General features: G+C 48.5%; 2 protein-coding genes and 1 long non-coding RNA gene across 3 annotated transcripts in view; all 3 read left to right on the top strand.

The window, feature by feature from the left end:
* LOC135829212 (uncharacterized) overlaps nucleotides 1-9,486 on the top strand; it is a gene marked incomplete in the record, with an annotated part of 78,857 nt that extends 69,371 nt beyond the window's left edge. The window contains 3 exon segments of the mRNA XM_065341617.1: nucleotides 3,676-3,696; nucleotides 9,178-9,219; nucleotides 9,463-9,486. Coding sequence (XP_065197689.1) covers nucleotides 3,676-3,696; nucleotides 9,178-9,219; nucleotides 9,463-9,486 — 87 coding nt within the window.
* Nucleotides 9,487-11,511: 2,025 nt separating this feature from the next.
* Nucleotides 11,512-25,118, top strand: LOC135829966 (uncharacterized). The gene is made up of 3 exons (XR_010555957.1): nucleotides 11,512-11,550; nucleotides 23,109-23,147; nucleotides 25,073-25,118. It is a non-coding gene; the product is annotated as an uncharacterized LOC135829966 (long non-coding RNA).
* On the top strand, nucleotides 17,037-20,742 carry LOC135829855 (uncharacterized). Its single transcript, XM_065342238.1, has one exon. It carries the CDS (start codon nucleotides 17,037-17,039, stop codon nucleotides 20,625-20,627), a length of 3,591 nt encoding a protein of 1,196 aa, XP_065198310.1. The 3' UTR covers nucleotides 20,628-20,742.
* Nucleotides 25,119-26,446: the final 1,328 nt, after the last annotated feature.

Genomic DNA, 26,446 nt, shown 5'->3' with positions numbered 1-26,446 from the left:
CTGCTCACACTATACGGCGTTAAAGGTGGCTAGATCCAAGGCGCGTGCTTCGATATCCTCGGCTAGGGTAGACTGGATCAAGGCGAAGGCACAGGACGCCACAGACTCACGATTCAATGGAGCAGTTGTCTGGAAGAGCATCCATGACCTCCAGTGTTGTGCCCGGGGCCTCGCTCCCATGTGCACTTCCAACGTGCTAGATGAGAGCGGTACCATCTGCAGTTCACCAGAGGAGCAGAGCCACCGATGCCGAAGGTACTTTGACTGTGTCCTCAACGTCGCAAGTTCACGGAACAGCAATGCCCTGGAGGATATTCCGCAGCGGCAGGAGGCTGACCATCTTTCTGAGACACCGACTCTGCGTGAAGTTAGCCGCGCTTTCTCCCGGCTACGGAACGGCAAGTCAGCCTGACCCTCTGGCATCCTCCCTGAGATGGTGAAGAGTGGTGGCCCTGACCTCACCGCCAGGCTTGTGGAGCTGTTTTGCGATGTGTGGCATGCTGGGGTGGTCCCACAGGAGTGGGTGGACGCCATGTTGGTCCCCATCCCAAAGAAAGAGGGTTTATCTCGCTGTGATAAGTGGTGGCGCATCTCACTGCTGGATGTTGTGGGCAAGGTTCTGGCGAGAGTCATCCAGACTCGTCTTCAGTCCGTGGCTGCGGAATTTCTCCCAGAATCTCAGTGTGGCTTCAGGCATGGCCGTTCTTGCACAGATATGGATTTCAGTGCTCGGCAGTTCCTCGAGAAGACCATTGAGAACGACTGCAAAGGCTTCCTTGTATTTATAGACCTCAAGCCTATGATTCCGTGCCTCAAGATTGCCTGTGGCAAGTCTTATCCAGAGCGGGTGTCCCTGCTCCCATGCTTGCCGTGATCCGTTCCTTTCACACTGACATATCAGCGGTGGTTAGGGTAGAGAACACGTCAACTAACCCTATCCGCGTCACGAATGGTCTCTGCCAGGGGTGCACCATGGCACCTGTGCTGTTTAATTAACATCTTCACGTGGGCGGTGGTGACTGTGTGGCAGCGACGAGTCCGAGATCTACCCGGTGTTGGTTTTGAGTTCCGGCATTGTGATGGTGACAGTAACCTTTACCGCAAGCCTACCACGACGGATCCGGTTGCTATTGCCACTGAGTCACAGTTTGCAGACGACTCAGCACTTTTCCCGACAACTCATGCAGAGGCTGAGACAGTACTCACATTGTTTGACACGACCGCAGCTGAGTTTGGGCTTACAGTTAGCGCTAACAAGACACAGTTCTTGGTTGCGGGCAGGGGTGTTTCGCTGGGGACCGCGCTCCAATCGAACTAGCTGGCATGGTCATCGAGTGTGTTTCGGAGTTCCGGTATCTTGGATCTCTCATTCATCGCGGTGGTCGGTCGACACGGGCCACCACTGCTCGGATTGCTCATGCCTCTCATGCTTGTGGCGCCTTGCAAAGAACCGTCTTTGGCAATTTTGACCTCGATCTGCATATCAAGAAGTGTGTGTTTAACCCCTTGAGCGCGGGGCTGTTTGTCAGTGCACCACGTAAGAATATGGTCATTTTTGAGAATTATCAAACCTTGGCTATGTCAAGTCATGAAATCTTTGGGAGCCACAACCACAGGCAGTGGTAGGTAAGACCCCGACCAGCACTCGACAACAAGAACAAAAGCGAAAATCGGCCAAGCGGCATACTCTGGTCCATTTTTGAGAAATTGCACCAATTGCGTGGTATGCGACGTACTAGTACGTCATCCGTGGGGCACTGGGTGCGACTTAAGACATACAAATACGTCATCCGTGGGGCACTGGGTGCGACTTATGACATACAAATACGGCATCCGTGCACAAGGGGCATGTGTGATGTCGCTCCTCGTCTAGGGGTCAGAGTGTTGGACACCATTGCAGCACAATGCCCAACGTTTGTCACTCTCTACCATATGCGGTGCATATGTTCCATTTTGCGTGTGCCCCGCAGAGATTGCTGGCATAATCACATGACCAACGCCCAACTCTCGGAGATGTGAGGTGACACTGATACCATCAGCGTGAAGGTTGCACAGCGTTGGCTAGAGTGGCTAGGCCACGTTGCCCAGATGGGCAGTAGCCGGATGCCGAGACAGATCCTGTTTGGCTCACTTCCCACACGTCATCCAGCACATGGCCCTCGCAAGCGCTGGAAGGATTGTGTTGTCTCCGACCCAAGAGTACGTGGCCTCATCAAGGACTAGTATCCGCGCCCCGCGTTGACTGGCGGGCTATGTATGCCCAGACTGTGTAGAATGCGCCTCAGCCTGGCCCAGTGGTATGCACGGATTGCAATTGGTCATTCTCGCGAACTGGAAATCGTGTTCGCCACAAGCGTGTGGTTGAGCGGGCCAAGCCCATTGCTGAGCAGCGAGGGGCTTGTCACTATGGAGATTGTGGGCGTTGGTTTCGAAGCAAGGGTGGTCTAGCTGTTCACCGCTGTTCCGCTCCTCAGCCTCATCCTCCCAAGCCCCGGCAAGTCTTAGTACAGGATGCCTGCTGTGCTGTGTGCTGTGCTGTGTGTGCCCGCTGCTTCCGGACTGCGCAAGGCTGCGGTCATTACTGGTGCTAGAGGACTGTCCCCCGCTCGACTGCCCAGCAGCGTAACTCGTTCAGTCATGTATGCGTGTGTTCTCGCCGGTTCTGTTTGCTCCACTATCTCCGGCGTCATCAGGCTACATGCTCCATCTTCCTCTCTGATGCCCCTCCGGGGCCCACGTGACCCATGTGGCAGTGGCTCTACAGAACAGGACAGGACAGGACAGGTGTGTGTGTGTGTGTTTGTGTTTGTGTGTGTATGTGTGTGTGTATGTGTGTGTGTATGTGTGTGTGTATGTGTAAAGACCAAAAAGTAAGGATTCACTGGCCAGAAAAAGCCACTTCATAGCTGTGTGGTGTAGACCAGGCTGAATAGTGGCGGTCAATTCTTCAGCCTTGCAAGCTGTTGAATGGTGCAATCCCAGCACAAGCTGCTATGGCTTCTGCTGTAGCATCGCTATCATCGCCTCGGCGATGGGCGTCCAATGGTCCAATGGTGTGTATGTGCTTGTGTGTGTATTTGTGGTCAGTCATTGCATAACCGACTGGCTATTGTCACACATGACTGATGACATGTCCACAAAGTGCACATGGCTGAGTGTTTTAATAAAGCAATAAAAGAACTAACTCTGCTGTCACCATCATGCATCAACAAAGTCAAATGTTTCCATAATCGATTTTCATGTCACTATCATCAGTGACTGAATTGATTGCTAGCCAAGCAAAAACAAGGTTAATATGCATTCCAAAATGTGATAAAACTTACAAGAAAGCAACACAAATGGTAAGTAAGTGTCACAAAGGAGAAGGTGAGAAAACCAGAATGTGACAATTGTGAAGTAAAGTATCGTGACTGAATTGCACCATTCATCATTGTTTTTGCTTGGCTAGCGTTAGATTTAGTCACAATATTCCACTGACGATAGTGACATGAAAATCGAGTATGGAAAACATTTGACTTCGTTGATGCATGATGGCAACGGCAGAGTTAGGTCTTTTAATTGCTTTATTAAAGAATTGCTGTCTCCCCGGCGTTTTTTCATATATATTTAAACGGATACTGAGTGTTTCTTCGGTTTTCTTCTCTGCTCTGTCTAACTGTGCTGTTTCTCCTGTAGGACATACAAAGAAGAATTCTTGTAAGTGATTATTTCATTGACAACAATCTAATGGATTCGCTTGATCATACCATTTCATGTTAATACGTTTTTGAATGTTTGGCAAATTTCATATCTGTTGGCATACGGAAAACGCCTGCACCTGCTCATACGCAGGCAGAAATGACCTTCCAACTTGGTCAAAGCCAACCACGTTTTTGGTACAAGCTCATATACTTTGGTCTGCGGAAGCAAAGTAGGAATTTAGATATAATTTCTCTGAATTTTATCAATTGGCTTTTCTGCAAATTCATTTTCACAATCCTATATGAACCACAAGTTCATCAGAATGTGGGTTGAGAAAGACACTGGGTTTCGAAAGAACATTGGAAAATATTGAATATTGGATTTGGAGACAACAACCATGAGTTAGCTTTTAGTAAAATGAGACTCGCGCTCATCTCCCATAACCTATGGTTTTGTTATGGTGCAAAAGGAGAAGGACAAAAAAAGGTTACGAGTTATGACTAACTGTCCACCAACGTAACCAGATCATAAACAGTCATGCAGTGCGACAAAATGGCACAAAAGTGACAAGAAGTACTGAGACATTCGGCGGCCTAACACCTAGCTCCAACACTTCTCCAAGGCGCAAACAAACAACATTCCACCTTGGAAGGCTCAGGCTCGGAAAGGTCCAAAGGGGAAGGAAAGCGCAACGAAAAAGAGCACGAGCTACGCCCCACGTGTTACTAGTTTCGTCATCATCCAGTAACTTTCGGCATTCTGTGTTGCCGCCGCGGGGCGTACTCAGTAGCTTGTCCTCTTCTTTGTTGCACTTTCCTTCCCCTCTTGGACCTTTCCGAACCTGAACCTTCCAAGGTGAAAATGTTTTTGGTTTGCGCCTTGGAGAAGTGTTGGAGCTAGGTGTAAGGTCGCCGAATGTCTCAGTACTCCTTTTAAGTTGCGTGCCTTGTTGTCACACTTGCTGACTGTATATGATCTAATTACGTTGGTGGACAGTTAGTTATAACTCGTAACATTTTGTCCTCCTCCTATTGAACCATAATTGATACGCATTCAATTGCTATTACAGACCAGTGGAGAGCACACAACATATGGAGGATTCTTGGAGTGCTGGGCAACCGAATCTAGTATGTGATAATCTTATGTAGGATATAGTCCACGCACGAAGTGCAGCCCATAAAATGGGCATTCATGAAATGGGTGGAGTGTGGTGCAGCCCATGAAATGGGCACTCATGGAATGGGTGGAGTGTGGACGGCCCATATGATAGTATGTGTGATTGTCCACGCACAAAGTGCAGCCCAAGAAATGGACGCCCATGAAATGAACGAAGTGTTGATGGCCCACGCACGAAGTGCAATGCCCGTTAGGAGGCAGAAGTGTGGGTGTATGAGTGTGATGGCCGAAGGCAGTGGTAGATTGCCACATGAGAGGAGATAGCTGGCCCAGCACCCCTATTTATATTTTCGTTTTTTATGAATTATGATACAGTGGTGAATCAAGGATATCAGTATTATTCATAGAATCGATTAATTTGAGTAATCGGCTGAGTAAACCGTATTGAGAGCGAGTTTTGATAATGTCAGAATGAGTGAAAAACAAAATGAGTTTTGAAATTTCGATTCGATTTTGAGATCGCGTGTAGTCGATCGAGAACAATTTTTGTCATCTTTGTTCTCGCCTTGTTCAAGTGGCGGCGATTAGTTTGAAGAGAGCAGGAGAACATCAATCATGAGCAGTCGGAGACTTAGTATTGATGCAGTCGGTCTGGACGATGCCAACTTCGCGGAGCTGCAGGATGTAGACGAGGACTTCTTCGGTCGATCCTCAGCAGAAGTGGCAGGTGTTGTCAGCTCCGACTCTAGCTCTGACGATGACGACTATCCACCAGCAAACCGCTCTCACCAGGCATCAACAGCAGCAGCCATTGCCGTCCCTTACAGAGACGACGATGAGTTGCGAAGAGAGCGGCAACGATTCCTGCTTGTAAACCGGCGTTAAGCCGGCAGGCGAGCTGGACCTGGTGGCGTTAATCGAATCGGATCTACGTGATGACGCGTCCACAGGCTGCAAGTGCAAGGGGAATGATCATTACCACGACCTGCCAATCGGAGGACCTGCGTGACCTGATGGTGTCAATTAAGCAACTGGACAAGGCTAGTCTGAAACAATACGTGTTGGGCCAGTTATCTCGCAGCATTTTGCCAAAAAGTAGTGCTGACGAGCGCAGGAAATTCCACTATAATACAATAGGTGTTATTGTCTGTCAAAAGGTGTTCTGCATCGTAAACAGTTTATCGCATCATACACTAGTGTCCCTCCAGCACCTGGCCGAAGAAGGAGTAGCTGAGCTGCCTGCACATAGAGGCTAAGAGCGCACACCATGGCACGCACTAACATAGGAAATTGTGAAAAATCGTGTTCGTTTTGTGGAGGTGTATGCAAGTGTGCACGGCATGCCACAATCAGCTGGACCTCACAGTCACCCGCATCAACCATCTGTATACATACCAGCAAGCTACAACAAGGTCATGTTGTACAAACAATGCAATGAAGTTCTAGAAGAAAATGGTGTGCGTGAAATCAGTTTTCGACTTATTGTTCATTCCGGTGGGTATGGAAGGCAGATCTTCCCCATATACGCATCTTGAAGCGGAGACCCGACGTCTGCGTAAAGTGTGGCAGGCTCCATTATATGGTCAGCTGTGCTCGAACAAAGGAAGAAACAACAGGCTACCGATGAACAAAGCAGTGTCGTCAACTTGAAGCAACATTTCTACGTCTAGCTTATGGGACGAACTATTCTCCTCAACGCCACCGCGCCATACAACAAAAAGGCCAAGTTACTTAGGTTTATGGAGAGAGTTTTCTCTTCTTGCTTTCATGAGAAGACAAGACAACTGGCATCAAGACAAGACAAGGCAAGACAAGGGAATATAATGTGAAGACGTGAGGGAAAGTGGAGTGGAGGACACGAAATTGGTACCCATGTGTACTACAACAAAGTCCCGAACGGGAAAGGAGACCAGGACGGCAGACGGTCAAATACTACGGAGACAAGACGGCAACCGGACGAGTGCAATGGAGACAAGACGGAAAAATGCGCATACAAGGGGGACAAGACGAGAAAGAGTGCATATGGGGGGGGGGGGGCAGAAGACGGTGCAGCCGCATGTACAAAGCATTCAAAGGCAGTGCAGCAGCATGTACGACAAAGAGACGCAAACGCAGCAGCAGGTACGACAAACAGACACAAATGCAGCCGCACGTACCACAAAGAGCTACCCGCACAGCTGCATGTACAACAAATACCTACAAGCGCAGCCATATGTACAGCATCAGTGCTGAATGTGTCTACTACAACGGAGCTATCCGGAGCTCCAAATCTTCTTTGCATTTGGAGGATGAAGGGACCACCCATGCCACCTTCATTTTGCACAGCAGTTGGAACTTCCTTGCAACACCAGAGCAGTTGGACTTCTGCATTTCAAGGTGGCCTTTCGTGTCCAGCTCTTTGGCATTGTCCATTAGTCCAAGAACGAGCAGTGGAACTTTCTGTTAGGAGAGCACTATTGCATCTGTGCAGATGGTTCCAAAGCCCACGGGCTGGATGCGGTCTTGTCCATGCTGCACTACTATTTAGAGCATGCAGGTGTCAATAGGACACTCCACTTTCATGCTGACAACTGCACGGGACAAAATAAGAACAAATCTGTAATGGCGTACCTGATGTGGTGGTGTCTCACGAGACTCAGCGATGACATCACAATATCCTTTTTGCTTGTGGGCCATACACGTTGCGCCATGGATGGCTACTTTGGTTTTCTGAAGCGCCAATGGCCATGCGAGGAGAACAACACTATGGAAGATGTGGAAGATGCAGTCAATTCGTCGTGTGGGCCGAACAAAGCAGTGATGTTCCCCTGGAGCTGGTGTCAGTGGGATGTTTTTTTCTCTTGAGCTGGTTCGAGCCGATCAAAGGCATCCTCAACTACCAGCATTTCCACATGAGCAGTGAAAATGCAACCCACATTGAGTGTCGCGCAATACCTGATGGTCCAGCTACAGAAATCACAATCGTCAGAGATGGAGTCGCCGTGCCAAAAGATCCTGAAATTCTGATGCCGGAATAGCCGGCAAAGGGGTTTCAGATTATCGGAAAACCTACCTGGAAATAGAAATCTCTCTTTTTCTCTCAAGTGAACCTGGTGACAATCTCCCTTGGGCATATTTTCATGTGCTTGACTGTCTGGAGTGACCTGTCAACTCCACCAGCCGAGGCTTAGAACAGAAATGGTGACATACATTTCCTGAAATGCTGAATTTGTATGTGCTATACTTCAAGTATTCATTTGGACCATTTATATGTGTCATGTGGACCCCACATTCCGGCTGAAGAAGCATCAAGTCATAATAGATCAAAAAATTAAAAAAATTGAATTGACCCAAAAAGTCCGTATTTTATACATTTACTCAGCCCATGTTTCAGATGGGGTGCGGCGGATGGGTGAGAAAGGAACAAACCGGTGTTCTTCTCACGACCTAAGCAAAGTGAATATGAAGTAGCAAAGTGGACAGCGCGAAGCGTGGTGTATGTGTTGCTGATTCAAAATGCAATGTTCGCCGCACCCGCATATGTCCGGCTGGCGAGTTCAGGTGTGTTCTGGCGTACGCATGTTGCATACAACTGCAGCATGCAGGTAAGTGTTGCTGGATGCATGCATCATGAATAGTAGTGTAGGATCTGCAGGCTCTCTGAAGGCCGCTGGAGCGTGTGTGACGTGATGAAGTGATGGCTGGTGCAATAAAATAACCTACATCACCACAAACTAATGTATAAAACAGAAAAATGGACCAAAGAACTACAAGTTATGCGTTAATGTCCACGACCACCACCAGTTACTAAATAATCAGCTCATGCGATAACATTTCACGACACTGACCGACGGTACTGACGTTCTACAACTAATTGGCTAACAGCTCTAGCACATCGTGGATTTGCAGTCCAACAGCCTTCCAAGATGGAAGGTTCTAAGTTATGCATGCTTGCATGCGTGCATGCGTGCATGTGTGCGTGTGTGCATGTGTGCGTGTGTGCATGTGTGCATGTGTTTGAGCCCGTACGCATCTGTGCGTGCCTACATGTGTGTACATGTTTGTGTGTGTGTGTGTGTCTATGTGTGTATGTGTGTGTGTGTGTGTGCGTGCGTGCGTGCATGCGTGCGTGTGTGCGTGTGTGTGGGTGTGTGTGTGTGTGCGTGTGTGTGTGTGGGGGGGGTCATGCGTGTGTATGTGTGTGTGTGTGTGTGTGTGTGTGTGTGTGTCTGAGTGTGTGTGTGTGCATGTATGCATGTGTGCGTGTGTGTTGTCCGTCAATGCGCACACAACTGGCTGTCGTGACACACGACGGAGCAAGTGACCACAATGTATAGATGACTGAGTTTTTCCTTGGGCTGTTTTCTCCTCTATGTATCACTGTGCTGTTTTCTCCTGTAGCAAGAAGATCAAAAGGAATTTATAGATACCCGCTGTCCTGCAGTAAGTGATCTTTTCATTGACGACAATTCACTTGGTCATACAGTTTCAAGTTATTTTAAGTTAGAAGAAAGGACCAAAACGTTACATGTTATCTGTAGTTAGTGTCCAGCACTAACGGCAGTTATAAGCAAAATGTTGTGTAGTCAGAAGGTGCAACAGCTAGTACAGCACTGACTGATGTGATACTGACATTCAACGACATAATGTTAAGCTCCATCACGTCTTGGATGCATAAACCAACAGCTGTCCAACTTGGAAGATTATTAATTATGAAACAACAAGAGAAAGGGGGATGTGACTGCCCTCAAGATGAAAACAAGCTAAACATCACGGCAAGCTAGGAATGTTAGCTTTGAGATGGTGAGGAAAGACAAAGGACCACGGTACAGGACGGCCATGGCTCACTTCGAGAATGCAACGTCTTGATTATAACTGTTAGTGTTGGACACTCAGATAACACGTGACATTTTGGTCCTTTCTTAAAAAATAATCCTTGGCTTTCCGTTCCAATGTTATTTGGTAATGTTTTGACAAGTTTCAAATATTTGAATAGGCGGCGAGGCGACAAAGGTTTAGGATGGCAATAGACACAATCAGCTGAAGCGTCATGTTACGAAGGTTTTATTGAGATGTCACGAACAAAAAACAATTCTAGAGAAAGAGATTTGCGCGAAAGCTGGTTCGATGCATATCTTTTTCATCGTTCCTATCATTGTTCTTCACATTACATTTTCATCATCGTTATTTCTTTGTCCATCACCACTTTCTCTAGAATTTATTCATGACATCTCAATAACACTTTCGTAACATGATGCGTTTAGCTGATTCTGTTTATTGCCATCCTAAAATAATTTTCCCATATATATGATTATGGTGAAAATGAAGGACAAAATTTTACGAGTCATGACTAACTGTCCACCAACGTAACCAGATCTTATACAGTCAGCGAATGCGACAACATGGTACAAAACTGACAATGACAGTTGGTGGACAGTTAGTCATAACTCGTAACATTTTGTCCTCCTTTTCACCATAATTTAATTGGCTCACCATCCGAGTTAAATATATATAATTATTCGAGAAGGATGTTGAGCCCATAATAAATGTAGAAAGGAAAAGGACTTATGGATACGAGTTAAGAGTTACTCTCCACCAGTTGTTGCACTGTCTGACCATATAATACAGTAAAACCCGTAATGGCGACCACCCGGATATGGCGACCACTCGACCATGGCGACCACTTTTCCTTGTCACGGACGCATTCACATTCAAAACACCTCGGATAAGGCGACCACTCGCTCAACGCGACCGACAACCACCCACCCGCGACCGCGTAGCACAGTGCTAGTCATGTAAATGTACGCATTGCATGGTGCACCAGGCATGGTAGATCTACACATCAGTACAGGAAGTGTAGATGTACATGGTGCATGCACGACATTTGACAGGTCTGAGGACCCCAGGCACGTGAGTCGTGCTAGAGTAGCATAGGTGTGTGCACTGTGATGCACTGATCAAAATGATGTATCACATGTCGATATGGTCACGCGACCCACGGAACCTGGATAAGAAGACCACCTGGCCACGGCAACCACTTTTTCTCGTCCCTTGAGGGGTCGCCTTAGTCAGGTTTCACTGTATCTAGCTACAGTGGTGGAGAGTAACTCTTAACTCGTATCCATATGTTCTTTTCCGTTCTACAATCGAGAAGGAGCCAACAGTTTTAGTATTGCAATGAATGAGATAAAGTCCAGCTGGAGCAGATGCCCCCAAGTGCACCACAATGACATGCCTCCAAAAACAAAATCAAAACAAGCTAGTTGACCAGTACTAGAGGAGTCACCAATGACCACGCCTGAACTGGAATGAGCAAACAACCCCTACCAGTGAACAAAGGAAAAGTAAATGAACAAAAATAGAATCTCCTTTCTTTCCTCTAACACTGGTAGTCTCTTCCCCAAAACGGATGAACTGTCAGTGATAGTATCATCAATGCAGGGGCGTCACACATGGTATGGCCACTATGACCATGGTCGTTCCACTTTTCGTCCAGGATGGTCCACCCAATTAATCCAAAAAAGCAATAAAAAAAATTGAAGGATATTCGGACTTGTGCAAAACAACACAACTTTCATTGCAAGGAGCATACAATTACTTATGATTTATGTCGTTCAAACTGAAAAATGAGCACATGACTGATCATGTGGCCACAATGAGCACATGACTGAGTGGTTCTGTGGTCCGTTTCTCCCTTATGTATAACTGTGCTGTTTTGTGCTGTTTTGCTTGTAGATAAGCTCTGAACACAAAGAGCTGCTAGCCGATCTTCTTGTGAGTGATATTTTGATTTATAACAGGGGATGGATGGACTTGGTCATACTGTTTCTTGGTATTTTGAATGTTTTCAAATTCAAATTTTAAATCTGTCGGTATGCCTTAAAAATTGCTTATGGAATTTCGAGAGAGGTTGAAATCTCAGAGCCCTCGCAGGGCTCTCTTTTTACCTTCATCATCATACTTGGTATTCGAGCTGTGGGGAACGTCTTTTTCATACGGTTACCATTCGCGTGTTTCATTTGATTGCAAAGACGTTTCTGTCGATTGGAATGGTACACAATGATGTAATTAAAAAGAAGGCACACCGATGGCTTTGAGCTTGCGAGCTTCCTGGTTCCTCTTTTCCATAGAAGAAAATTTACTCATAACGCTTTTTCCGAGACGGGTACATTCCGAAAAAGTAGCTTAATTACACTATGGTCTTATGAGCATTTTTGCCATTCACATTTTGCCCAAAGTTATGCAAAGACGCTACTTTACAGTGCATTTAATAGATCCTGAAAACGTTGATAACGTACTCAAGGCCACTTTGCGAAAATGTCGCGCAAGTTGCGTTACGGAAATCTGCGCACGAAACTCGAAAAACCGGGTGCGACTGGTCGCATTTGTTCAGAGTGCTCTTCAAGGTCCAGGTGGCTGAAGGAATCATTTCATTTTTGACCGCTCTGTCGCCCTATTTTGCTTTTCTCGAGCGTTTTTTTCTTCTTCCTCAAAATCCACATATCTCCAGACACTGGGGTGAATAATGGAGTGTGGTGGTCGGGCCCATCAAGTACAGACGACCAGAGGTCTCGGCTTCATAGCTCCATGGACGCGCCAAAGGGAAATCGGGTAGGGAGAAGTAAGTTGAAAAAGAAAACAGAAGAAAGAAAATGAAAAGATTGTATTGCTCAGTGAGCAAAATATTGAGTTGAGTATTGACGTGAACCGTGACTGCTTTTAAATTCAAGAGGAGACTGTCTGTGAGGAGAGGTTAGGTCCAAGCAGGGTAGGAAACTGTACCCTCTTAATCACGTATGCTATGAGTGGCCCAGTGCCAGTTTTTTCTGAGGAGATGGTGGTAAGCTGCTGTCTTGAATTTTTGGATGTTCTTTGGGTGAGATGGGTGGGGGAATGATAGAGGCAGGCAGCTGGTTGCAAATGGGAATAACGGAATGGGGAAAGGCTCGGCTCAAATTGTTCCGGAAACTGGAAGGAAGACATTCTGTAACTGATGGGGGTGCGTGGTGGAAAGTCGTACAGCCTTGCGGGTGAGGCGTGTGGTCCTGGGCTGGTGTGTCGGGGGTGGAGCCATTCGCGAGAGAAGAGAGGGAGAATGGTCGCAGAATTCTGCTGAATTTCAGCTGTTGGTCAAACGTAACGGCGAGTACTTCAATGGAGGGCTGCTCCTCGACAGGAGTTCCATTGAAGACAATGGGGGGGGGGGGGGGGGGGCGGGGGGTAGTGGCCAGTCACGATGATGGTGGGAAATTTTGAGGGCCCAGTGGCGTGTCCAGGATTTGGCTGGGGGGGGGGGGGGGGTTGCGGCCTGTATGCGGTGGGGATTGATGACATCATGCTACTGTCCCGAGTCGGCCATTTTGAAAATGATGCCAAGAAGCCGTGAATCTCACACACCACGAAAACAAAATGTATTTAAATCATTTATTGTACATGTATTTCCATAGCTTGCATCACAAAATTAATAATGAAAGTACATAGAAGGGATATAGCAGTTGCCTCTGCACGTGGTAAGTACACACAGCTTTGCTTCAAAGTTCGGCAGGGCACGTCAACAGGAGAGAGAAGTTACAAGTCGGGGCAGTTACCTTCGGACTCCTCCTGGACAGGGTTAACCAACAGCATTCTCCTCCGAGGATGAGCTGAAGCAAACCTGTTCAATACAGCATCCAGATCCAGAGGAATGCTCTTGTGGCAATGCAGAAGCACAAGGGCATTCAGTCGTGACTGCGTCATGGTGCTGCGGCGTTCCGTTTTGATGAACTTCAGGGTGGAGTTAGCAAGTTCGACGCCAGCAGATGTCACAGGAATGACAAGAACAAGCTGCAAGACGCGCGAGATGTTTGGGAAGAGCAAGGGATTGGCTTCCTTGACAGTACTGGGGAGAGAAGTTGGATGTTGTCCTGCTGGGCGCATGTCCCACTTCTTCATCCACAGCTCCACTTCAGCTCTGAAACTGCTCTTGTCTGGGAGATCATAAGCATAGGCTGCCTCTATGTTGGCAATGTGATCGGATGACATGCGATCCAAGTTGGCAGGGAGAAGAAGGAGTGCCTGGATGGCCTTCTGGTTCAGGGAACTGAATTGACTGCCCATTTCAGAAATAACCGAATCCAGGAACGGCACGAAAAATGGCCTGCGCCAGTACCCCTCTGCATTGGAGGCAGGCACATTGCTACGCTGTGTCCGGCATGCTGAAGTGCGAGGAACGGCTGGTTTCTCTCTCCCATGGACAGCTGTTAGACTGCAAATTTCACCATAGAACTTCTTGAATGATATGTCCGCCTCCTCGCAGTGACCTTGAAAGACAGCGACGACTCTGGATATCTGTGAGTATGCTTCCAATATATCCAAATGTGAACCTTGGAGAAGAGCACTCAGACCTTTCAGGTACGCAGAGAAGAAAACCTTACAGTGCAAGGAGACAATAAAGTCATCCGATGATATTGCATGGAGCAGTCCGTTTTTGCCATCGAACTTGGCCAGCTCACAAGGTTTCTCAATGCCAGCTTCAGCTTGCTGGTCATGCGTTGGTGCTGAGGGTTGGCCACATAACAGCCTCATACACCTGCCTGAAATCCATGATGGCCGTGTGCCGCTCAACCTACCTGGTAGCAGACAGCAATTTAAGCTTAAGGGTTGGGATTGGTTCTATTCCCTCCTGCGTATGCTGGTAGTTAAAAGCCAGGCAGTGGAGGTTTCAAGGCATCGTTGACGCTTCGGTGAGTATTTGAAGAAGATGCCCAGTGCCTGCAGGCCTGATAGCATGCACTGGACGGACTTCACTGCGCAAGCCTTGGTCAGCGCCAGGTTTTACTGATGGCTGGCACAATGGTAGTAATGGGCTTCAGGTACTACTTGACTGAACTTCGCCTGGCAAACCAGGCTTTCTGTGGCCTCTCCGTCACAAACGTACCGCACAGAAATACCAAGCTGCTCCCACCCACTGACGTCCATGACCTCATCGGCCGAAATACCGTAATAGTGAGAGTCGCGGACATTCTTGACAATGGACGCCGTTAGCTCGTCACCCATACACACGAGCAGTTCGTTCTGGGCCGTGTTTGCCAGGCAAGTTGCATTTTTGCGCAAGTTTGCAAATGGTCGTGCAGCACTGTATCGCCGCTTGCCACAGCAAACCGAATCAAAGCATGGAAATTGCCTCCTGGATCACCATCTCCAGTCAGATCATCGCGGTGTCCGCGAAGGGCCAGGCCTTGTCTTCCAGCCAATTCCAGGCAGCGCAGAATGGACAAGAGAACTTGTCTGTTCTTCCGAACACGTTCTTGTGACCGTTCCGTAATTGTGGCGTCAATGCGTTGCTGTGGGTTCTCTGCTACAGAGATGAAGTGCAACAGCTTGGCAATCGAATCAGCATGGTACTCCAGGCGACCATGGGCATCTAAGTCCTCTCCAAGCTTGTTGAAATTTCGGTGGACTTTGGTGATCAGGGTGTCTGCCCTTCCAGAACCACCTCGGTGAAGAGTGGGGAAGAGAACGCAGGGGAAGCAATACACGCCAGCCGCTGATACGTCTCTTTCACCGCCGTGATACGCCAACCACTCGTGCTTATCAAACAAAGACAGCTGGAGGAATCGCTTTGATGTGCCCGACTGCTTTCCCTTGTCAGCAAGTAGCGAGAACGGCAGCGAGCAACCGGGCACTGGTTTTCTGGACCGAGTCAACTGCAATTTCTGGGAGTCCAACAATTGCTCACCACTCAAAGCATCCTTTACATAGGCAGCTGTGCTATGGACAGCGCTGCACATCGCAGATCGCACATCGCGTATACGAGATTACCGGTATACTATCGACTCGTATACTATCGGGTATGCTACTACACTTCGCATAATAATTATACTACACACAGTCGAGAGTCTCCCGGCAAGACCTGACGCGTCGAGCGCATCCCTGCAGTGATCAGTTCACACTAGTTTTTGTTTAGTCAGCCGGGTGTTTCTGTAGCCGAGCATGCACAGTGACTTCACAGTGACTGGCCCTGCATACTAGTACAGGGCTGCCACTTGCACGGATTTTTCGGAAATCGTCTGATTTTTGATCGCCTGTCCGACAAACCGACCGATTTTGTTCCCAAAGAGGGAAAACTGATTATTTTATTTTGAGTGCTTTTTAGTCCAGTTGGCCGTTAATTCGGCACTTCCAGGTCGCGTTTGGCCAGTCATGGTACTAGTACATGTACAGGTAGCTGTAAAATGCACGCGTGCTGTGTTCTGGGGCCCCAACACCAAGCCATTTCCCCAAAATTTTCAGATTTTTCTCCCTCCAAGTGTGCCAGCCCTGCTAGTAGTAGTAACTAGTCTGTCTGTACTGTGTACAGTCCGCCAGTCCGCACAAGCACCATGCAACCACTTTTGGACGCTCGTTTCTGGCTGCGCCCCCCCCCCCCCAGACATGCACTGTAGGATGCAGGCTGCAGGTGAGTGCAGCATGCCTGGCGTTGTTTATTTTCGAAACCTAGGTCGAGACTTTTGAGCCCCCCCCCCCCCCCCCGAACCCGCCACTGGGGCCTGGGGTTTGGCTGGCTCGAACTGCACTTTCCAATCCGAGCCCCAACTGGATACGAGGTCAACAGCAGCTTAAAGTACTCTAGCGTTGTCAAGAACAGCAGCGAGAGTTGAGATTTCTGCATATAGGGTTGCATCGTCGGCAAAAGAGGCGAGGTTGGAGCCGATTGGGAGGTGGTCTCCGAGGTCCTTGACGTAGACCAGGAATAAGGTGGGGACCAGGATACTGCCCTGTGCCACCCCAGCCTTAACCGGTCATCTGGCTGATGTCTGGCCGGATATGAGAACTTGAAGTGTGCGGTTGCAGAGGTAGTCTTGGAGCCATCGATGCAGGTCTCCCGAGATGCCATACACTCTAGCCTTGTGCAAGACACCAGCGTGGGACACTCGGTCAAATGCTCCAGTAATGTCGATGACCAGCACTCGTGAAGCCCCTTGATCTCTTGCGATGTCCACGCTTTATTTCGTATCTTTGTGTGTGCGGATGTGTGTGTGTGTGTGTGTGTGTGTGAATTTTTCTATTTGCTGAGACTAGTTAGAGCCTCCGAAGCAGCGTAGGTACACTCAGGGCTCTCCTAGCTTGCTAGGAGAGCCCCTGGCGTGTCAAGTGTAGACCTTTTGAATTTAGGGCAGCGGATCCAACGACGTGACTTACAGGACAATTATTTGAATTTGATATTGTCACTGTCGCGTCGTCCGTAGTCCTCCATCCGCAGTGGGCTAGCTACCCCTCGGATGTGTAGAGTTTCAGCTTCAAAGCAGCCAGAGTTTGGAGGCACCCGTCGGAGGCGCCCAGCTGGTGCTCTTGTCAAATTTGCTTCGTGGAACGTCAGGACTTTAGTGAACATCGATGGCCCGGTTTCAACTGCTGCTCGTGGAAAGCGCGTCGTGGAAGACAAGAAAATCAACATCGTTGTCAGTGAACTTCGTCGGTACGAAATAGAAGTGGCTGGATTCCAGGAGTCGAAGTGGTTTGGTAAAGATATATTCCGTGTCGAGGATGCAATTGTTCTCACGTCAGGTCGCGCCATCCCAACGGACGATTTCAAACGAGGCGAAGGAGTTGGAGTCGTACTACGCGGACGCGCACAGCAAGCGTTCGTAGCAGGGGGAAATCAGTGGTCTGCTGTCTCATCGCGTGTCGCACGCTGCAAGCTAAAGTTCGGTGACATTTGGGTCCACGTCGTGGTGTGCTACGCACCGACTTTCCGGTCCAGTCGCGATGCAAAGAACGATTTCTTTGACTCTCTTCAGGAAGTTATTCTGTCCGTACCCACCCAGGACTCCTTGATAATCTTGGGAGACTTCAACGCTAGAGTTGGAGCTGAAATTTGTGACGATGGCTGGTATGGAACACGTGGCCCACATGGTGTTGGCACTGTCAATGAGGCTGGCGCTGAGCTTCTCCAGTTTTTAGCGTGCAACAGCCTTACTGTGTGCAACACCTGGTTCATGAAACGTAACATCCACAAGTGTACCTGGCAACATCCCCGCTCGAAGCGGTGGCACTGCATCGACTATGCAATGGTCCGGGAACAAGACCTGTCCAACTGCATGGATTGCCATGTCATCAGGGGAGCTGAGTGTAGTACAGATCACAACCTTGTGTGTCTCACATACCGCATCCGCTCATCTGCTTGCCACAAGCGTGCAAAAAGACCTGTCAAGTTTGATGTGCAACAACTTGTCAAACACTCCTGCATGACGGAAGCGCAGAGAGCTGCAACCTGTAAAACTCGTGAACAATATGCGACGTCTGTTGCGTCAGAGTTACGATCCTGGAATCATGATGGCTGCGTTGAGGACAAATGGTCTGCCGTCAAATCTGCTATCGTCACCAGCGCTGAGAAGCATCTTGGCCGTCCACGTCGTCGCCAGCCTGATTGGTTTGAAGCGTGTGCTGATGTTCTTGCACCTATGCTGGATAGCCGCAATGCCTTACATCGCAAATGGCTCGCCTCTGGTTCTGACGCTGACAGGCGTCGCTTTGTCGAGGCTCGTGGCAAGTGCAGAACTGCCGTGCGTAACGCAAAGAGTGAGTGGATTGGACGTAAAGCTAATGTGGTTGAGTCAAGTCGGTTTAGTGGCAAGCACGCATGGTCTGCAATCCGTGATATACAGAAGTGCTATTCGGGATTATCACCTATCTCCATCCCATCCATCCGTGGCAGTGACGGAGTTATCTGTAGCTCCCAGGAGGGGCAAGAGAAATGCTGGCTGCAGCATTTTGCCCGTCTATTGAACGTTCGCAGCACCTTCGATGCTACCATCTTTGACCACATTGAGCAGCGTGAAGTTGATGAGTCACTCGGCCAACTTCCCTCGCTAGAGGACCTCACTATGGCTATACGCCAGCTGGCTAATTGCAAGGCTCCTGGCTCATCTGGAATTGCACCTGAACTGCTTAAAGCTGGTGGTACACCATTGCTTGAGGCTCTGCTTGATGTTATTCACACTGCATGGACCAACGGAACGGTTCCCCAGGATTGGCGGGATGCCCAACTCGTCCCGATTCCCAAAAAGGGTGACTTGACCAACTGCAACAACTGGCGCGGCATTGCCCTCCTAGATGTCGCTGGCAAGGTTTGTGGCCGTCTCATTCAGGACCGTCTCCAACTTGTCGCGGAACAAGAACTTCCAGAATCCCAGTGTGGCTTTCGCCCTGGTCGCGGCTGCGCTGATGCCATCTTTTCCATTCGCCAGCTCATCGAGAAATCGTACGAGCACCGTCAGAAGCTGTTCTGTGTCTTCGTAGACCTGAAGAAAGCATATGATTCCGTACCACGCCAAGCACTCTGGCTAGCATTGGGGAGGCTAGGCATTCCTGAAGGGCTCCTCAATCTAATCCAATCGTTCCACGAGAGCATGCAGGCAGCTGTGCGCGTCGGTGCCAGCACTACCGAGCCGTTTGCGGTCAACAATGGCCTCCGTCAAGGCTGTGTGATGGCCCCAGTACTTTTTAATCTGTACTTCGGTGTTGTGCTTGAGCGGTGGGCACAAATGATGCAGGACAGCGACCATCCACCTGGCATCCCCATCCAATTTAGCATCAATGGCAACCTTTTCTCAAAGCCCGCTCGCCAGTCTACTGCCGCAATCATCAACGACATTGAGTACGCAGATGACGCGGTCTTGCTCGCTGAAGACCGCCCTGGTGCTGAGAAGTGCCTTGAAACATTCTGCACGGTTGCCTCTTCCTTTGGCCTCTGCGTCAACGCTGCTAAAACGAAATTTCTCGTGGCAGGTAGCCAAGTCAACATGCCTGATAGAGCCGATATGAACGTCAACGGTGATACTGTGGAGCACGTTCCATCCTTCATTTATCTGGGGTCCGTCGTGACACCGGATGCCCGCTCCTCTACTGACGTCAGTCGCCGCATAGCTGAGGCTTCCAAAGCCTTTGGAGCTCTTCTTCCAGTCTTGTCGGATCGCTCGCTGTCATTAGTCAGTAAGCGAAAGCTATACGTGGCCTGTGTCTTGTCCATTTTGCTGTACGGCAGTGAGTGCTGGACGCCCTTGAAAGCTGATAGTAGACGTTTGGATGCCTTTCATCATCGCTGCATCCGCACAATATTAGCCATCCCTCGCAGTCAGCAGCAATCCGATCGCATCACGTCTGCGCAGTTACGTCGTCACTGGGGTGACCCAGTGCCACTCTCTGTTAAGATGCGCCATCGTCGTTTAGAGTGGCTTGGTCATGTGGCTCGGATGTCGGAGGACCGTGTCCCATTGCAGCTGTTGTTTGGTCGTTTGTTGGCTGCGCGCCCCTTCTGCGGTCCCAGGCGTAGGTGGAGAGACGTTGTGGCTACTGACACGAAGTCCATTCCAAACTGGTTTGATTGCGCACAAGACCGGTCAGCTTGGCGAGAGCAGGTTCTGGTTTTTCAGCCTCCTCGGGCAGTAGAGAAATCCGTACTCTGCTCATCTTGCAACCGGGCTTTCTCTCGTCCTCAAGACAAGGCACGGCACAAGTGTTTGGCTGAGCGCCAACTTCCCGTCCACCAACAGCGTGGTTCAGCACAGTGCGTCAGTTGCTGCCGATGGTTCCGTAGTAAGGGTGGGCTTGCAGTTCATCGCTGCCAGCCTGCACTCCCTGAACATGCAGATACGGCATTGACGGCGTCTCTCGCTAGTTGCTGCTTCCAGCATTGTCAACGCTGCAATCGCTGCTTCAAGTCCCGGGCTGGTTTTAACCGCCATAACTGCAACCGTGGAAAACGTCTTGCTGCAGCCGATAGGGAATCACTGCCGCTGATCTGCATGCATTGCCCGAAACGTTTCCGACGACAGCAAGATTTGACGAGGCACCAGAAGTCCTGCCAATGACGGTGCACTCCAAACTCTGGCCCCCTCCGGGGGTGACATTGCCCAATGGGCAGTCATGCTATAGTAGTAGTAGTAGTGTGTGTGTGTGTGTGTGTGTGTGTGTGTGTGTGTGTGTGTGTGCGTGTGTGGTGGGGAGGGGGGGGGGGGGGGTGTTTCGTTAGGGTGTAAGGCATTCCTGGCGCTATCCCGTACAACTCCCCTTCCATACCATCAAAGAATGCTGGCCACCAAATTCAAATACGGTGTTCAACTGCAGCATCATAACGTGAAGCAATTGGGAAGAATGTGTGTGTATACGAAGGGCGTCGAGGGAGTGAATACATTGAATGTACTGTGGGTTCGAATCCCATTTTATGTGTAAAAGTTAGAAGCTAGTTCATATTTCACCATATGCACCCCTCACATTGAAGTGTTGATCCTGGCACATCAGAGCGTACTGCCTCTGGGAGATGTTGATTATCATTATTATTGTCTGCACTGGATTATTCTATCTCCTCTGCTTTCCTTCATATACATGCGCTTTTTTTAATCTCCTTATGTTGTCTGACGATTGGTTTTTGCCACGAACCTCTCAGTAACAAAGAAACAGCCCTATTTACTTCCGCTTGTGTGCCTCTTGCATACTACATACACTCTACCCATTGCGGGCATTTTAGCACTATTGCAGATCAAGGCGCACTGCCTCTAAGCTAGCACGATAGGGTAATATATAAACTAGCCTGGCTGAATGTACAGTGATACCTGTCTAAGACGACCGTTCAAGGGACCTTCAAAAGCGTAGTCTCCGTTTCCAGGTGGTCGCCTTATCCAGGGTCATTGGACTGGAAATAGCGTCCCTTTGTCCCGGTTGCAGTGGTCTTCTAGGACAGGTGGTCGCCTTATCCGAGAGGTCGCTGCCTTGACAGGTTTTACTGTACCTGTCTGGGTGTTAGGGTTTCTTTTCTATTTATGTACTGCAAAGACTTTTCTATGAGTTCGAACAACACACATGACGACCTAGGTAAAAACAAAGCATAGCGAGGGCTCCTGGGCTTTCCAGACCTCTCGTTTTCTATACATTCATGAGATACAAACCCTCACTATCATGCTTCATGCATTTCCCATGGACTTTGCATAAATACATATTCTACATAGTTGTTTCACGGAAATTTTGATATTTGATGAAAGTTTCCGGAAGAGGAAACTGTAGTCATCACCAACCCTCACCACGCCCAGCTCACACCGCTGCCAAGTGCGACCCGAGTTGGGCGCCCTGCCATGCAGCATGGGGCCGTCCTCAAGCCAGTCGCGTATTTGGCAGCCCAGTGTGCTGGCTACCGGATCCCAGTGACTACAGGCGCTCAATGTGGCAGGGTCAGCCTCAGGCTGTTCATGTATGCGGCAGCGTCATCCTCAGGCTGGTCGCGCATGCGGCAGCGTCATCCTCAGGCTAGTCGCGTATGCGGCAGCCCGGCAGGCGACCGGCAAGGCTACGACGGCGCCCCGTGGCGCACCAGGGAGGCTCCTGGGGCTCAAAGCCGCGCAATAAGCGCACCACCACATCAGGTATGCGCAGGTAGCGCAGCAGGGCAAGATGTGTGCCGGAAGCTCACCGCTCATCCGGCCGACCTCATGATTATGTATCTTTACACAGCCGGCACTTCTTACTTGTTATAGCTTGCAGAAGGTTAGGATTATATTTCTTTCTTCTTTTTCCCTTCTGCCAGGCACGGCTTCATATCAGAGCAGTAAATAGCGGTTAGGGACTCAGCTGAGTCAAGCTGGACTCAGCGTGTCAAGTTTGGCATAATAAATATATACAAGAAGCGCACTACCCACAGACAGTTGTGTGGTTATTGTGTGAGGGTATATGCAGGAGTCCGCGGTCATGTGATGGGGGGGGGGGGGTGATAATTCTATTATTCTTCCCAGTGCAGGCAAACCTCTGGAGGATGAACTTCAGGGACTGAACTTTGTTTGCCTTATCTGTACGTGTTCTTATCTAAATCTGTTACTGTAGAAGGGGTAATTTTAGCGACTATTAATTTTTGCGTTTTCCCATTGTCAACCGGTTAGCGACGTTTTATTTTAGTGATTTGCAGCAAGTTTACTCACGGATCACCAGTGCACTACTAATGTCTCAACGGATTAGCGACTTGAAACTTTAGCGAAAAGGAGTCGATCGCTAAATTCGCTTGGGTTTTACGTCGCTAAAAATACCCGTTCTACAGTAGAAGAAAATGTGTCTGTGTGTTTGTTTGTGTGTGTGTGTGTGTGTGTGTTTGTATGTGTGTATGTGTGTGTATGTGTGTGTGTGTGCATGTGTGGGTTTTGTGTGTGCAAGTGCACGTGCGTTTGAGCGCGTAAACATCTGTGCGTGCGGACATGCGTGTGTGTTTGGGGTCCGTCATTGCGTAGCACATGATTGATCACGGGACCACAATAAACACTTTACTGAATCTTTATTCTCCCCTATGTTTAACTGTGCTGTTTCTCTTGTAGGACACCTATCTACGAGAAATCGCTGAACATTTTCATCGTGTAAGTGATCTTTTCATTGATTAGCACCATATCCCTCACACACTCATACTCAGCCGAGATCTTGGACTTGGTCTCAATCGGAATGCACATATAGCGTAGACACACATTGCTCTGCCACCTGCCAGCAGAACGAATCAGCGAATCGGGTATCCCTGCCCTGGCGGCGGTAGTAGCGGCGCTAATTCGGAATGAGTGTCCCGTGTAGAGTTTGATGTTTAGCACCGCAGCCCTTTCAAGCAGCAAGCGCACAGTACTGGTGAAAATAGCTCTGGATAACGGCATGCCCTTGGCAAGTACATATAGAGGAGAGGATGCGTTTCGACTGCCAATCATTGCCAGGTAGCATAGCATAGCATACACAGGGCAGTAAGGGCGGTCCGGCCGGTCCAATGACAATGTGGACTCCCTTTCCAAATTGATCTGTCTTTGATCTCTTTAGCAGGATAGTCATGCTGCCCGACTCAAATCTGATGTACTCTCTTGTAATGCCCTCTGTAAATTCGGAGCACCTTACCAAAGAATGCCAACAGCACAGCAGACTTGAAGAGGACTCGGTCATGTTCGGCCAACACAGGGAGGTGATCACAGGCATCAACTCCTTATGCACAGATATACAGCATTCCCTCACTGGGACCATTGTTATTAGGCTAGGGCCTGTTTTGGACTTCCCACTCTAAATAAAGAATACAAACCACTAGTTTTTCCTTAGAGTTGGCATAGTTATGGGCAATCTAGGCTTTACTGTCTTGCAGATTGCAAAGGGAGCAGAAACTGACAAAACGACGCTCACCGGCAGAGTAGGTGCGTCTGGTATTAGCAGCAATTGCACAGGCAGCGTCCTTAGTGACTTCGCTCACAAGACTGCTGGAAGACGGGCATGGTCTGGACTCGGCCGGGCTAACGGAGCATGACGACGAAATTCCTGCATAAGAAAACGAGAAAGGCAATCTGCAATGACATTCTTGGAGCCAGCATAATATACCAAACAGTCGTTCTTGAGACAATTTGTTTACAGGAAAGACGAAATGAGTGGTAAGCTTGTTTATCTGTCAATATGCATGATTGTGCTGAAGAAATGCGGGTAGGATATGAAACGAAAACGCTTGAACTGCTAAACACAAACAAACAAGAAGGTCGTCAGCATGGTTTATTTGTTGATATGCATGATTGTGCTAAAGAAGCACTGCGGTACAGTACAGAAAAACTTGAATCAAAAATTCAAAATAATTTCTCCGTGTCGTTACAATTGTGGGTTGCTAGGGTGATTTTTTCCCGTTGTCTCGTTACGTCACAATAGACGGAATACAAATCAACCATTATTATGATAACAGTGTTTGATAGTGTTTGATTAGTGTTCCATCCATTAAAATCGCACCAAATGGAGAAAGTGAGAAGTACGGATTGATGACTGTCACGAGAACATGTTTGTTTTGGACTACGGTAAAGTCGCGGATAAAAGCCGGGTTTATAAGCATAATTATAAGCCGCTTTCTGCATCAAGCTTTAGTGCAAACCAGGATTGTATGCAAACCATGCTTATATGCACCACTGATATTTTTTGCCAGGCTTTGTATGCACGCTTCTACGCGCGACACGCGTAGATCTACCACTGGCTACCGGTATGGCGGCAGTTTTACTATGCACCGTACATAGCGCATGCACTCTTGACCTACCCGATCCGTGCTTGCATAGAAGCCAGGCTTCTTCTACGCGCGACAGGCTTATATGCATTTGACCCGTTTGGTTTTCAGGCTTCTATCCGCAATGTGCTTGTATGCAAACCCGGCTTTTATCCGCGACTTTACCGTATATGCATGTGCCTAACCTCCATGTGCCATTGTGGATGTCAGTATAGCACCCACTAATGACTGTGCACTGAGCATGATTAATATGTAATTTTTATCTCTATTGTGTTTATTATCTAGGAATACCTTCCCCATGAAAACACAGGCCTGCCAAAAAACTGGGTAAGAACGCACGGAAATACTGAATTTAATTTCCTTGGAGACAAGAATGCAATGATACTTAGAAGTAGGACGCTATCTTCTATGTGTATGGGTCATGCATTTGACGCTGTTGTTTTGGCTCTTCTCCCTTGCGCTGATCACCTCTCTACTGTACTTAATCCATTGTCCATGTCTATTTGATTTTGCCTGCGTTCCACCTGATCCTAAGGCCTCGGTCACACTACGGCAAGTTTGAAGCTGGACGCAGCGTCAAGCCGCAGCACTTGACGCAGACGCGGGGTCACGCAGTGTTTTGTTTTGTTTTGCAGCTCATGACTGCCGCGGCCTGACGCATTTGTCTACGTCACAAAATCACCAGGGAAACTCAATGACGACACGGATTCCCACGGAAACCGGCCTTTCGCTTATTATACTTGAAAATTGTCGGACAAAGTTTTCAAAGTTTTCAAAGTTTTCATTGATTTTTGATTACCAGAAGACGAAAGGTCCACGCGTGCACGGTCGTTGTTGTTTCTTTCCGAATTTGAGATTTTCAGTTGTAGTGTCATGTAGTGTCATGGATCAGGCAAGAAAAGTCCGAAACGCAGCTGTGTTTCTCCTGACTTCATCATACTGGTTGTCCTTTTTGGGGCTCTTGACGACAACACAACACTCACAAGTCAACAGGCTCCAGTGGGCCGATCACCCACTCAAAAAAGCTGGTCCTTTCTCGACATCATTTTCTTCTCAGAAAACGCCTCGCTCTTCCGCCAGGTTCGGGCAGAGCAGACTCATCTTGAAAAAAAGAGGGAACAAAACAAACCTTGAAGAGACGAATGTTGAATGACTGCTCAACTCAAGCAACTGTCTTGAAACTAATTTTACTTGAAAGACATTGTTTTTCCGTCAAGCTTCACTCCCATCAGCGGCAACGCAGCCAATTTCCCCACGTCAGACGCAGCAGCGTCTGACGCTCAAACTTCCTGCGTTTGCGTCAGTTGCCATGGAAAAGCTGAAGATTCTGACGCTGATGCAGCATTTTTGCCGAAGTGTGACCGAGGCCTAAGCCATGCAAGCATACCAGTGAAAACGTTCAAAATGTTCAAGAGCCTCAACTGTGTCCCACTGTAGGTCTAAACATTTTCGGCCCATTCAAATTTTGGCCTCCCAGGGCTAAAATCCATTTCGGCCACATCAAATGTTCGGCCTGTACTGCTGCCGCCTGTATACACTGTCACAATGAACCTTGCATAACAAAATTTCGGCCAAACATGACCAGGCCGAAAATAAAAAATAAAATAAATAAATTTCACGGTTCGCGTGAGACTCAGATTCTCCAAGTTTTCCGCATCC

Source organism: Sycon ciliatum, chromosome 13 (assembly GCF_964019385.1).
Source record: "Sycon ciliatum chromosome 13, ocSycCili1.1, whole genome shotgun sequence".
Classification (NCBI taxonomy): Eukaryota; Metazoa; Porifera; class Calcarea; order Leucosolenida; family Sycettidae; genus Sycon; species Sycon ciliatum.
The sequence above is the reverse complement of the archived record's forward strand: the minus strand, read 5'-3'. Positions and strand labels throughout refer to the sequence as shown.